This window comes from Cyprinodon tularosa, unplaced genomic scaffold, assembly GCF_016077235.1.
Source record: "Cyprinodon tularosa strain WSP-4 unplaced genomic scaffold, ASM1607723v1 ctg469, whole genome shotgun sequence".
Taxonomy (NCBI): domain Eukaryota; kingdom Metazoa; phylum Chordata; class Actinopteri; order Cyprinodontiformes; family Cyprinodontidae; genus Cyprinodon; species Cyprinodon tularosa.
Window position 1 is genome coordinate 105,412 of NW_024039195.1, and position 15,348 is coordinate 120,759.

General features: G+C 39.5%; 1 protein-coding gene across 4 annotated transcripts in view; it reads left to right on the forward strand.

Annotated features, from left to right (window-relative positions):
• si:dkeyp-27e10.3 (UPF0606 protein KIAA1549) overlaps positions 1–5,342 on the forward strand; it is a 44,922-nt gene extending 39,580 nt beyond the window's left edge. For all 4 annotated transcript variants that reach the window (XM_038301474.1, XM_038301475.1, XM_038301476.1 and 1 more), the window contains one exon: positions 4,398–5,342. In XM_038301474.1, coding sequence (XP_038157402.1) covers positions 4,398–4,622 — 225 coding nt within the window. In that variant the 3' untranslated portion in view covers positions 4,623–5,342. The remainder of the gene's footprint in view (positions 1–4,397) is intronic.
• The last annotated feature ends 10,006 nt before the right edge of the window (positions 5,343–15,348 follow it).

Sequence of the window (15,348 nt, forward strand, 5' to 3'; positions counted from 1 at the left end):
ATAGGACCAAGTGATAACGACGTGTGACTTTTGCCACTACAATGTTTTTGGGATGCAAAAATATCGCTCTTTTGAACACATAATGTTTTGGGAAGAGAAAAGTTTTATTTCGCTGGGTCTAGCAAACCTGCCGGACTACTTTCGGTTTGACCAAAGCTGGACGAGAACTCTGCTCACAGGATGCTGCCAGGGGTAAGTCAGTGTGATTGCATGACACTGGTGATGGGGATGCCATACAGATTCATGTCAAAAATCCCGAACTATCCCTTTAAGAAGGTTCAAAGTAGAGCTTCAATTCAATTCAGTTTGTTTATATAGCGCCAAATTCACAACACATGTCATCTCAAGGCACTTTACAGTTCAACCAGATCATACAGTCAAATCGATACAAAGTTTTCTATCTAAGGAAAACCAGTTGATTGCATTGACTCATTGACTCAAATACAATCCCCCACACTAAGCATGCTTGTAGCGACAGTGGAGATGAAAAACTCCCTTTGAACAGGAAGAAACCTCCAGCAGAACCAGGCTCAGTGTGAGCGGCCATCTGCTGAGGCCGACTGGGGTTCAATGAGACAGAAGCAGAGATACAAAAAGCAGCTGTAAAAGGCGGCCCGTCCAGGAAACACACAGCCAGGCAGACAAGCTCCAAGGCAGCTCCCATGCCAGAGGACGAAGAGAGCACATCCACTCAGTCATGGTCAGAGAAACAGGACCACACTGGAAAACAGGCCGATCTCCAACATCTATAAATAAGGGTGTTGATGGAAGCAGCACAGCTGATGTTTCTTTCCAGGATGACGTCACAGCCAAACAGGAAGAGACGAGGCAAAGCTACTCTGAGGAAAAGCAGAGAGAGCAGAAGGTTAGAGATTGAACTAACAGATTCTGCAGAATAGGAGAACAGAGAGAGAATGAAGCAGAATGATGAAATGGGGGTCCCTATGTCCTCCAAAAGTCTAAGCCTATAGCAGCATAACTATAGAGATAGCTCAGGATAACCTGAGCCACTCTAACTATAAGCTTTATCAAAAAGGAAAGTTTTAAGCCTAGCCTTAAAAGTAGACAGGGTGTCTGCCTCACGGACTAAAACTGGTAGTTGGTTCCACAGGAGAGGAGCCTGATAACTAAAAGATCTGCCTCTCATTCTACTTTTAGAAATTCTAGGAACCACTAGTAAACCTGCAGATTGAGAGCGAAGTGCTCTGTTAGGAACATAAGGAACAATCAGATCTCTGATATAAGATGGAGCTTGGCCATTTAAGGCTTTATATGTGAGAAGGAGGATTTTAAATTCTATTCTGGATTTAACAGGAAGCCAATGAAGAGAAGCCAGGATAGGCGAGATATGATCTCTCTTTTTAATTTTCATTAGAACTCTGGCTGCAGCATTTTGGATCAGCTGAAGGCTTTTAACTACAGTTTGTGGACTTCCTGATAGTAAAGAATTACAATAACGACGTGTTATTGCATTGGCGCGCACTGATACGAACAGAGAGAAAATAGGACCAAGTGATAACGACGTGTGACTTTTTCCACTACGATGTTTTTGGGATGCAAAAATATCACTCTTTTGAACACATAATGTTTTGGGAAGAGAAACGTTTTATTTCGCTGGGTCTAGCAAACCTGCCGGACTACTTTCGGCTTGACCAAAGCTGGACGAGAACTCTGCTCACAGGATGCTGCCAGGGGTAAGTCAGTGTGATTGCATGACACTGGTGATGGGGATGCCATACAGATTCATGTCAAAAATCCCGAACTATCCCTTTAAGATCCAATAGTGCAAAATGCAAGCTTCACAATGTTAAAGAAAAAAAATCAGTGCAAGAGACAAGAACTTTTGAGCGGGGAATTTTCTGAAAACTGCATTTACACTCAAATGCTATTTTTTTCAGCTGATCAAAGTTTAAGACCATTGCTCAAAAAAACCCGAAAACCCTCCAAAACAGAAATCAAAGTGTCAAAAAAAAAGGACTCAGTAATGAGTAGCTCCACCATTCTTGTTGATGACTTCAAACAATCGTTTAGGCATGCTTGATGCCAGTGTTTCCAGAAGGCTAGTGGAAACATTGCTCAAAGTACTTGAGAAGAACACAGGCAATTGTGGACTCGGAGAGAACGGAAGCACATAGTATAAATATCGGACAATGGGAACAGAAGCGTACTGATGATGTCAACAGACCCTCGGCTCATTTAGTGGGGGAATAATGGTTAACACAGTCAGATAAAGACAAATCAAATGAACATTTTGCCAAATAAAAAAAAGGAGAAAAAAAAAATAGCTATCAAAGCCAGCGGTCCTTCACACATGGCTATGCAGAGAGAGGGCTGCTGCAGATCGGCTAACGTTAGCCCTGGCAGCCGTTAGCCTTAGAGGTTCGCTAGTTCTGGCGGTCCTCTCAATATCGTAACTTTTTTTTTTTATTACGCACTAACTCAGTAAATGGACCATATTGTGAAGCTTAAAAGTATAATGTTTTCACCTGAAATTATCTTAAAACGTACTGTTATTGAAGAATGGCAACTGAAAAGAGAACTTTTAACTTAATACTCTGACCTCTGTGAGCGCTCCATTGAAAGCTGCTGCAGCAGTGCATTCTGGGACAGCTGTCAATCTCAAGAAGGGACAAGTCTGCTCTGATGCATGCTGGGTAAATAGGGAGGGGCGTAAACAACATCTGGGTACTTTGTGCGTTCTCGGTCTTGTGTTTATGTTAACTGGAAAAGTGCTGAGACTGATGAAGTTTCACATATTGACAAACGGCCATTGTCATCTTTTTCTCATTTGAAATGTGGTTGCCAAACAACCTCCTGCTGCCTTACCGCCACCATCTGGTAAGGAGGGCAAAGCTTTCCTCAGGGATTGTAGATGTGTACTTCTACATTTTTAATTTATATCTGTAGTTTTGCAAAGTAGTAACTTTTAATTCCTAATGTCTAATCTTGTATTCTCACAGATGAGATGTCCGATGACACATTTATGTTTGCATAAAAAAAGAAAGGGACACATACAAATATTACATTTATTTAAATTCATTGACTTACATCTTTAAATCCAGAGAAGTACACATACATTTTTATATCAGTTATCTTACCTCCGTAGACGGTCATCTGTTTGGGCCTGGATAGTTCTGGCTTCCCAGAAATGGTACTGACAGCCAGAGCTGAGCGCCGCGCAAATTCCCACTTCCCGCTCAGGAGGATGTTCGCTCATTCGTTCCGCCTCTCAAAGTTGTGCCCGGACGCTCCACTCAAAATCCATCGTGCTCACCTTAATGTTACTGCCGCTCAAATTTTCACAAGAAGGCATTTTCCTTCATGTAATTATGCCAGGGCCCTGGTTAATGATGTGACCGATACATTTGTACTGTCTTATTTAACTGGCTGTTAAATTATTGCACTGTGTCCCAGCTGTTAACGTAACTAGGGTTGCACCAATACCAGTATTGGGTGGGGCCCCCATCCAGCACTAAAATGGTGGTATCGGTATCGTCGAGTACCAAGAAATAGGGTGTTGATACCTTTTGAGAAACAAAAGTTTATTCAACTATTGTCACCCATTCCAGGTAGGCAATAAAAAGTTCTACTGGATTACTTTGTATTGGTCTTTTTCCTGCTTCACAAAGGTAGGCAGCAGCTTCACAAAGCCATGATGGCAATTATTTTACATCCAAATAGTATGTAGTCTACATATTTACACACTCATATACATTTCAAACAGATGGTATCGGTATCGGCCGATACTGCACAGCCAGGTATCGGGTATCTGGGCCAAAAAATGGCATCAGCGCAACACTAAACGTAATACCTTGCTCCATTCATGTTTCCCTGCATTTCCTATTAATTATTTACTTTACTACACTACATTAAAAAAGGTCACTTTGCATCCCATTGCAAATTAGATAATAGCGTATAATGCATGTATGCCATCCATTTTCAAAAACAGGCTCTTACCATGACGATCACTTTATGTAAACCCACTCTGTATTAAGTATAGTTAGTGTATGTCTTTATATTTTTTATCACACTTAAATCAAATAAATGTTATTTTACAGATTTTATAATCCAACATTTTTAATTGACGTGAGCGCATCGGCCTTTGATTCGAAATCCGCTCTGTGCTCCACCATATTTCTTCCGCTCACATGCTCTTCTGACAGCAAACTGGTGCTTTTCTCCTAAGTTTAGTTTTACTGCTGTCAGTCTGGTTTTTCTATTGGAACTATTGGAAGGTATTTTGTTTTTATGGCGGAAGAAGCATTTAAATTTATTGTCTTAAAATGTTACAGCATTGTATCCTTTATTCTCCATCAGGGGGGAATTAAAAGTTAAAGTTGTTCTTCTTACATCCTTTTGCAGTTCTCTGTGAATTAACTCAGTATTGTTTCCTCTAGGTGCTGTCGTACCCTGAGTTCTCTTCCTCGTCTGTTTTTCAAATGCCCACTTCCTCGTTGCGGGACTCGTCGGCTCCACCCCTCCTCTTAACCTCACCCACCCCAGAATACCCACCAGAGGACGCCTCCCCGTCTGCCCACACTTCTGCGTCTCTAATCAAGGCTATCCGGGAGGAGCTGCGACGGCTGGCCCAGAAACAGGCGCCAGTGACCAGCTATCCTTAAACTCACCCGGGTTTTTTTCAGTCAGGAGTTACGGTGGCTGCTCTACCACAGGGTCAAAGACCCTGAACACTCTGTACCACTAAACCCAAAATACCCCCCGACATCCACTAAGAAAGGGCAGCGTCTCCTGAAGACCACCAGTACTTAACAGGGTCTTGTCTTTGTATTCATCCATCAACTCTTCACCCAGTTTTCATTACAAAGAAGTTCTCCAGAGAACATCAGGATGAGCCTACCTGGACTCCTACAATAGTTCATGCTTCTAGAACTTCTGAGGCAGCAATACAGCCCCCACAGTCCGGAACGAGAGTTCCCTCTGACATCCTGAAGGTGATGGACCTTTGTAGGCCAGTCATCCACCTCTCAGTTCTGAAGCATGAAGGCATTAGGCTTGGCTCTGACCTCTGCAGGTGGATGGTACTTCCTCGTTGTCTGGAGCTTATATGGTAGGAGAGCTTTCAATCCCCCGGTCTTTGGTAAATTAGTCAAACACCTTACCCTTTTGGTCTTCTCTAAGAGTTTAAAGCCAAACCTTTACATTTTCAGTGGTCTCTATGAAGGCTGGGATGTCCCATGGAAATTCTTGGTCTTCTAGACCTGATGGTCCTAAACTTCGTCAGCAGATCATTACTGCTGGACTAAAGTAGCTGATGCACACTGGAAAAAAATCTAAATCTAGATAAGTAATTTTCTCTTAAAATAAGTGCATTTGTTCTTGGATTGAGGAGGTAAAAGAGACATTCTGCCAATAGAACAAGACAATTTACATTTAAAATAAGAAAACACAATTGTATTTCTTATTTCAAGTGTATATTATCTAAATATCTTATTTGAAGAGTAAAAATACTCATTGGCAAACTATCTCATTTACCTACTTAAATTAAGGGTAAATACACTTAATTTAAGACATTTTTACTTATTTCCAGATCGTTTTTTCTAGTGCATTTCCAACTTTAGAGGTTAAATACTCCTGTGCACTGGAAAAATTATGCAGGAATAAGTAAAATTTGTATTTACCTTTAATTTGAGTTTATAAATGAGAATTTACCAGTGGAATTTGTATTTTAACTATTAAAATAAAATAATTCAATAACCTGTTCTTGAAATAAGGCAATGCAATTGTGTTTTCTTGTTTTAAATGTAAATTGTCTTGTTCCATTGGCAAAATGGAACAAGATGGATCTTTTATCTCCTGAATCCAAGAACAAATGCACTTATTTTGAGAATAAATGACTTATCTAGATTTCGATTTGTTCCAGTGAATTTCCGGGTTTAGTCGTTTATCTTAAGTTTGATTTAAAACCTAAATAAGTCTTTTTTTTTTTAAATAAGTGCATTTGATCTGAATTGAGAAGGTAAAAGAGACATTTTGCTAATAGAACAAGATAATTTACATTTAAAATAAGAATTCTTATTTGAATTGCATTTTATCTAATTATCTTATTATAAGAGTAAAAATCCTCATTGCTTTGGCAGATCATCTCATTTACCCACTCAAATTGATGGTAAATACACTTAATTTACCACATTTTAACTTTTTTCTAGATCGTTTTTGCAGTGTGTGGACATCACTCCACCTTCTTGACCTTCTGAGGTAAATTAAAGCTCTGAATTTCTACAGGAGATCTTTGGACCTACACTATATTGCCAAAAGTATTTGCTCACCCATCCAAATTATTGGAATCAGGTGTTCCAATCACTTCCATGGCCACAGGTGTATAAATTCAAGCACCTAGGCATGCAGACTGTTTTTACAAACATTTGTGAAAGAATGGGTCGCTCTCAGGAGCTCAGTGAATTCCAGCGTGGAACTGTGATAGGATGCCACCTGTGCAACAAATCCAGTCGTGAAATTTCCTCGCTCCTAAATATTCCACAGTCAACTGTCAGCTGTATTATAAGAAAATGGAAGTGTTTGGGAACGACAGCAACTCAGCCACGAAGTGGTAGGCCACGTAAACTGACGGAGCGGGGTCAGCGGATGCTGACGCGCATAGTGCGAAGAGGTCGCCAACTTTCTGCAGAGTCAATCACTACAGACCTCCAAACTTCATGTGGCCTTCAGATTAGCTCAAGAACAGTGCGCAGAGAGCTTCATGGAATGGGTTTCCATGGTCGAGCAGCTGCATCCAAGCCATACATCACCAAGTGCAATGCAAAGCGTCGGATGCGGTGGTGTAAAGCACGCCGCCACTGGACTCTAGAGCAGTGGAGACGCGTTCTCTGGAGTGACGAATCGCGCTTCTCCATCTGGCAATCTGATGGACGGGTCTGGGTTTGGCGGTTGCCAGGAGAACGGTACTTGTCTGACTGCATTGTGCCAAGTGTAAAGTTTGGTGGAGGGGGGATTATGGTGTGGGGTTGTTTTTCAGGAGCTGGGCTTGGCCCCTTAGTTCCAGTGAAAGGAACTCTGAATGCTTCAGCATACCAAGACATTTTGGACAATTCCATGCTCCCAACTTTGTGGGAACAGTTTGGAGCTGGCCCCTTCCTCTTCCAACATGACTGTGCACCAGTGCACAAAGCAAGGTCCATAAAGACATGGATGACAGAGTCTGGTGTGGATGAACTTGACTGGCCTGCACAGAGTCCTGACCTCAACCCGATAGAACACCTTTGGGATGAATTAGAGCGGAGACTGAGAGCCAGGCCTTCTCGTCCAACATCAGTGTGCGACCTCACAAATGCGCTTCTGGAAGAATGGTCAAAAATTCCCATAAACACACTCCTAAACCTTGTGGACAGCCTTCCCAGAAGAGTTGAAGCTGTTCTAGCTGCAAAGGGTGGACCGACGTCATATTGAACCCTATGGATTAGGAACGGGATGTCACTTAAGCTCATATGTGAGTCAAGGCAGGTGAGCAAATACTTTTGGCAATATAGTGTAGGATAATCAGACCACTGCTAACTCGCTGTCCTTTCCGACCGTTTGGGAAGATGCCTCTTCTTGGGGGGGGTTTATCGTCCCTTCTGAAGTTCTGAAGTGGGCAATCCTTCTGGATTCCCAGTGGTGCTACCCGTTAGCCTCATTACGTCTTTTCATTGACCACATACTGCCTTCCATGATCCCATCAACCTCGGTGATCAGGACTGCATCTGGAAACATTACTAACGACTTATTTGCACTGAGCGCTGGAGGTGCAGCCTATAAAAAGAAAGAAAAATGACAAAAACGCAAACACATTTTTTATGAATAAATACAGAAATACATATATATAGATATCTATATACATTTATAGATATATATGTATACATATATATATATATGAAATGTATATGTATACATATATACATATATAGATATATTAAGATAGAACCCAATGAGCACAATATAAATGTGAGCATTAATATTAGAGTATTGAAATGTTCGGTATTTTTTAATTGATTAAATGTAGAAATATACTTTAGATGCTTTATTTAAATCAAAAAAGACCAAACTACTGTTTCCTGGTTGTAACACTCTTGTGTTTGAGCTTGCTGTGGATTCTAAGACGGCGTCTGTTGCTTTGCATCGCTGCTAGCTTGTGTGTTTGTGTATTACTTGTATAAAAAAAAAAAAGAAAATGCAGCTAAAGCATCACTTATCCAGCTTTTTGTTGCCACCTGTTGTCTAAAGATGCTGGATGGTTTAAGTGTTTCTGCAGGAGAGCTGGAGGATGAATCTCGACTTTCCTGCAGAAATTTCTTTGATACGTTTATTTTTCTTCTGCAACATGCAATGTGGAAATGTTGCTGCTTCCAAAAATTATATTTACATCAGACCTTTCATTTAATAACAACAGACTAATTTATGATGGAAGTAAAATGACTCAAATCTTAGAGGAAGGGTGTAATCTTTCATTTGAGGTAGAATAGCAAACACAGCAGGCGTCGTACCACATGACTTTATTACTATGGCACTTTAAGGACCTGCACAACCTAAGTCACAGATAAAAACAACCTCAGCACAACTTGAATTCTTTAATACTAGCGATCTGATCGTGGTACATATTCCTGTTTGGTCGTTTTATCCAATTCTTCATTAAAAGTTTACACTTTAAAACTATCAGTGAAAATCTATATAAAAGAAAAACAACCAACCTGTAGTGGCTAAATTTCTTTCCTGACAATAAAAACGATCTTTGCCACTCTTGCAGGACTTCAAGTTTCTGACTTGTTTACCTTTCTTAAGAACTGAAGCAAAACGAATACAAAAAAAATCCACTTCAGTTTATTACGAAACGCGAAAAAGAAAGAATCTGTAGTGACAGTCAAATTTACAAATGACCTTAAAGGTGAGAAAACTGTTGCTCCTCGTCCTGCTCCATGAAAACTTCTAAAGTTCTGCCATGCTCACCCCTAATGCTACGTTCAGACTGCAAGCAGCAGAAGCAGCTAGTTTACATGCAAAGTCAATTGTTGACGCGCTATAGGCGCAGCTTCTGGAGTTGGAAAAATTTGAACTTTTCTGCTGGACACGCCATATCAACCAATCAGAGAAGCTGATCTGGGAGCTGGCAGGGAGACGGAAACAGCGCTGCTGATACAGAGCGCTATGATCACTCCTCTGAAACAGTTTATTGACGCCTAAATTAACTTAAAATGTAGAAACCTGCAAAATATGTTCTAGTTTATTTTTCTGCTGTCTGCAGTTTGGATTACGTGCGTGAAAAATGCTTACATCTACTTCCAGCTGCCACCAACGGTAGCGGAAAACCACGCCTGAGGCTGCTGTCGAACGGGATTTCCAGTGACTGCGCACCGCCGGTGTACGGGGGTTTGAGCGAATCTAACAGAGAAACAATATTTGAAGGCAGGATGGTAATCTGGATGAACTTTCAGGTTGACTTTCTCACTTAAAAACATATGAAAATTACTTTTTGCCCACTTATAACAGCAAATATAGCTGCCATTGTTACAGGCAAAGAAAGGATAGGGTAGCTGCGCCCAACGCTTCGAAATGCTTCAGCTGTGTGTCAGAACTAAGCTTGTACAAGCATAAAAAATGAAGCAGTACGCGCGTTTTTGCTGCTCCTGCTGCTTGCATTCTGAACCTAGCATAAAGCAAAACTGCACGTGACCTTAACTAAACACAGGACATTAAAAGGAGCCTAATTAAGTGATATAACCACAAGTTTTAACCAAATGCTTAATAAAATAAACAGTATATTTCAATAACTAAATTCTAATCAAATAGAATTTAGAGAATAAACTGAATTTCTATATGGCTCTAATATAACCAGTTTCAACTCTAAATGATTAAAAATGAAAAGTCAAAATAAAACCGGAAAACTACAAAGGAGTATTAAGGCTGCATTAAAACTTTTTGATCTATCACTGGATAAAAAATGCCTTTAATAAGACGAAAGCTTGATCTAGTTATCAACCATTATCACCAGTTCAGCCGAACATTTTAACCTAGAAGGACGGAGCTTTCTAGTAAGTGTTCACATTAAAGGAGGCCACTCCTTAAATCTGGCAATATTGTGTAATTAATCTCTTTACAAACAACTTTATTCTCATACTGTTGGGACAATATTCTCGTAAGATTAAGACCTTAATCTGGTAATATTATGACTGTATTCTTGTAATGTCATCAATTTATTTTAGTATTGTTACCACCTCATTATCTCAATACTACATCTCATCATGTTATGATGTTTTTTTTATATTCTTAAATTATTTTAATTTTGTAGGATTATGATATTCTCATCAATTTATGACTTAACTCTCAATGACAAAATTTTAACTTTATTTTTTGGGAATTTAAAAACCTATATATCGCTTAGTATGGACCTCATATTCTATTTTGGGAAACATTTTAAAGAAATAGAAATGTTTGGATTTAAAGTATAAGTAATCCTATTTCTCCCTCTTAACCTCATTTTAAGCAGCTTAATTTTGACTCTAGGTTTTTGACACGGTCTGATCAGTGGGTCGGTTTTTCTACTGTAAAGGTTCTGAACTTCTTCCACTGGTTAAATGCTCCAAGAATCTCTTTCACACAAAATCGTAATCATATTTAATTTTTTTATTTGAAATCAAACCAATCAACTCCCCTCAGGTTGTGTAGCCAATCAAACTAGACCGCTGACGTGTGGCTGTGGTGATGCAATGGCTAAAAAACTATGAATGTTACAAACTTCCTCTAGCTTTGAAGCGAGTTTATGTCTATTTGGTGCACAAGTATTTGAAATTGTCGTATATATTTCTTGCCTCCTCCCTGCTCTCGCCAAAAAAACAGAGAAATCAGAGCTGGTGGTGAACTTTGAAATTTCTTATGGTGACACCTTTCCGTGGAGTTTGGAGCACGATTGCTTCAGACCAACACGTCAAGCAGTGCTGGGTTTTATGGCCTCTGCTGCGGTCGGTGGACTAGCAGCGTTTTCCTGACAGAGCTTTCTATCAGTTACCAAGGTTCAGTCAGCCTAACCAGCAGAGGGCAGCAGATTCACATCTTTATGGGCACATTTATGAAGGAAACACATCTAATACCAGAGATCCGGTCCGATCCTTTGACAAAAGAATGACTGGTCAGACGTTGGACCGTTTGATTGGCTAAAGGTGTCTCGGTCTAGCCTCGTGAGACCATCCTGATCTCGCGAGCTTTCAAGATTTCACTCGCTAATCAGTCTGGAGACTCTCCGTTGAAGAACATTTGGAGCCGTTCACCAAACGAACGTCCAATCAGCGTTGACTTTGAGGCGGGTTGAGGTGTGACGCAACGAGAAGCGCGACAGTTCAGTCTAAAGAACATGGCGGCTTCAGCCGGTGAAACTAGCGTTAGCGTGGCTATCGAGCAAGTTTTATCGGAATTACAGAGTATTTCTTCACTGAAAGAAGAGCAAAACACTGCTCTGGAGGCTTTTCTCAGAGGAAAAGATGTTTTTGCTCGTCTCCCGACTGGTTTCGGCAAGAGTTTGATCTATCAATTGGCTCCTCTTCGTCGTCGCTCTGTTAGTACGTCATATGCTTCGTTGATCTGATTGGTTTATTTGGCTCGTCTATCACCAACATAAGCCAATCAGCTAACCAGTATTTTCGCCCCTTCCCAAAATTACTTCAACGGAAGGTTTCCAGATGGATATGCGGAGCAAATCCATCTGGCGGAGTCAGGTTAGCTGTAGTGCTGGTGGCGGGAGAGGTCATAGGTCAGCACATTTGCAGGCAACTTTTATTCCAGTGAGAATTTTGTAGTTAAATTTAAAGTAAAAAAAAAATAAAAATAATAATAATGTATGGGAGAGGATAAAAACTCAGTGTCTTTAGCTTCATGTACCACCAGCTCTGTGTCTCTGCTTTCTGGTGAAGGCGGTTTTCTCTGTTCCCCCCCTGAGCTTCTGTGCGTCTCTGCTTTTCTTCGGCATGTTCGACTAAGTTTAAAGCTTTAGCTGTTTTTGATATCCCCGATACTGTCCAGCATGCTGCTAGAAAATGTAAAAGTGATCAGAGTGAGCATAAAAAAAACGAAAAAACAGCTCATCCCTCATCAGCATTTTTTTTAATACATTTCCAAAAGATAGTTTTTAATCTAAAAAAGATGGTTCCAGTAAACATTGTATAGATGACAGTGCTTATGATGTTTAATAGAATATATAAATATATCTATAAAATATATATTATGTGTGATTGCTAAATGGACTGAAAGATCAGCTCGGCCTGGTGCCAACACATCCTTCATGGACCAACTGCAGAACTCCACTGGCTTGGAACTTTCTGATTGGGCATATCACACGTCAGTCAAGCCCTGGCCACGCCCACATGTTCACATGGTGCTATTTCACAGACTCCTGGTGTATCTGAAACCCATCAGATCCCCCACATGAGAAGAATAAAGTCCTGCAGAGGTTCTGTTCAAACAGAAGTGGGTCTGCAGGTTCCTTCCTGAATGTTTCCTTCAATGTTTTCAGCAAATGGTTACATGGTGGATGTTTATACACGACTGGGCTGCTGATCCAGGCCTGCAGCTGGTATCAGTCAAGCTGCTGTTACACTAACGGCACATCTACAGAAAATACAAAAAAAAAAAAAAAACGCTTTGGGCTTTTTTTCTACTTTTAGAAGAGGAAAAAATACCTCCTTTTTGGTCAAATTTACTCAACATTTTAGTGCAGCTGTTCTACAAAAAAAGCTATTCTGTTATGGAGTGATTTTTGTTCCATTATTTCTAGATAATAGAAAAAAAAAAAAAATGCAATCCAGAAATGTAACATTAAAAAAAAAAAAACATTAAAAAAAAACATAAAAAAAACAGGTTTTGAGAGAAACTTTGTAGATTTTTCCAGATTTAATAAACATTTTATTTTTAAAGTTTTTCATATTTTATTCTTTAAAATATTTTATATAATTTTTTTTTAGATTTATGTTTTAAAGATTGATTTTTACAAATTGCTTTATTTTTACGTTTAATTTCACACGCTCCTCAGTTTTGGGGACCTCTGGAGTGAAGAGTCAAAACGCATTTCTATTGGTCTGCATCGTAGTTAGCAACATTTTTATTGGTCAATGAGCGTTTGGATTGGGCTTGACCTGACGAGAATGTGGGAAGTAAAATAAAATTTGAAAAGAATGTAATCAGAAAATTCAATCAAAAAATAAATATATCGGCAAAAATATGATATAAATTGAAAATATAAAATCTGCACACAACATTTCATTTTTTTTTTAGTTTATTTAAACTAAACTACTTGTTTGGCACAAAAAAATGTTATATGAAGAGTATGGCTGAAAAAATGAAAAAAAAAAAATCTGAGAAAACTGAAAAATGTATCTATAAAATTCTTTTTTATTTAAATGTTTTTCAAAATTTTAACTTCTGGATATTTTTTTATTTCCATTTACAAATATGTTATTTGTCACAATAATGGAACAAATTTCACTCCATAGCCTTTAAAGCAACAGTGTTTCTGTTTTCATTATCTCTGCCAAATGGACCATGACTTGGTTCTAACAGAACCTTTTAATCCATGTTTGTGAAGCGGGCCGTGAAGGGAACTCCTGTTCTGGTTCCGGCAGGCCCAATAACATTTGGTCTTTTTCGTCGTGAATGAACATCTTCCCAACCGTTGCTTCGATTTCAACCACATTCCCGTTTGTCCTTCAGACCCTGACATCCTGCCCTGACCAGGTGTGTCCAGCCTGGACTCCAGTAACTTTCAGGAAACTGATTAAGTTTCTAGTTAAAGAAACGAACTGGGAACCCACCTGTTCAGGCGCAGGTAGGGTCACCTGACGAGCCTTGCCTCCCAGATGCTCCGTGAGCTTTGTAATCTGGTTGTTTCAAGTCCGACTGATTGTGTTAACAGACATTAAAGAAATGTTCTGAGTCGAAGCGACTGCTGTCATCATTTCTGAACAGATTTCAGTTTCAATCATGCCACAAAACTGTATTTAGATTATTTTCTGTTGGAGCCTATAGTTCAAAGATAATTCAAGAATAGAAAAACGCTTTAGAACATGTTTAAAGGGGAAAATGAACAGTAGGGCTAAAAATCAACCAATTTAAATCAATGTACAGAATTAGTTAAAGCAGGGATCTTCAATGTTTTCCAGACCAAGGACCCCCAAACTGATGGCAAGATGGAGCAGGGACCCCCTAATTAAATATATTGTATGAAATAGTGTTCTATCAAACTGGTCCTATTGTCACTCTATTACAGATGCAGTAATGTAACTAAAGTAATTTCTCCCTGGGATTATTAAAGTATTTCTGATTCCTGGTTGATGGGACAGGTGTTCTGAATGAAACGGTGCCCAGGTTGAAAGAGCTCCTGTGTGTCGCTGAATGTGTGCATTGATGACTGAAAGACATCTTCTGCCTCCATTTATCTGTTTACTACAGTGTGTTGAATTCATGTTAATGTGGATTTAAAGACATTTCAATTAGTGGAAAAAATTGCAGGGCAGAATATAAAAAAAATCTAATTAACAAAATGTTTCACGACCCCCATGCAGTACCCCCGTGGACCCCCTGTTGAAGACCTCCGAGGTAGAGGATAAAATTCTCAGGCTCAACATCTTTATTTTGTCAATAGTTATGATTTATGACATGGTAAACCATTATTCTGACAAGAGAAAGTATAACATAATTAAATCCACTTCCTGGAAGTTGGAAAACAAGTTCAGACCTTCACAGTAATCAGTAATGTCCAAATAGCTCACATCTGGAAAGATATAAAAAAGTTTGTTTTGGTTATTTTTTCAGTAAATGTGATTGTTTTCTTTTATTCAAATTAGTCCAGATTTAAAGCAGAAACCTGGTTGATCTAAAGTTGTAGGAATGCGGCTGTTCCAACCTCTGAATGTCTGAATTCTCCCCATTGGTGCATGACTGCACACGAGTCAATAGAAAGAATGTGATTGGTCATTAATCAAAGGGGCGGGATTGTTGTGGCGGAAGGTTCGCAAGCATTTTGGTTGTGGCCGGTTTGTCGGAAGCATCATGCTAACCAGTTAGCAACTTAGTGCTAGTAGGTTCCCAATGGGACGGAACTCAATGGTAAAGTATATTATTCTTATTTCAACCGTTGTGTATATTAGCTGCGACATATGAATGAAGATGCTATGACCGAAAAAATGTGATTGAAAGATGACCGCTGATATATGATTGGCCGAATTTAGGTGTTCGGGCTGACGTATAACTAACTGGCCTGCAGAAGATGGAGGGGAAAAAATTATAATTTTTATAACTTTCAGGACAATGTGGTCTGATAAAGAGTATATATACATGTTTAAGCCAGAACGATTT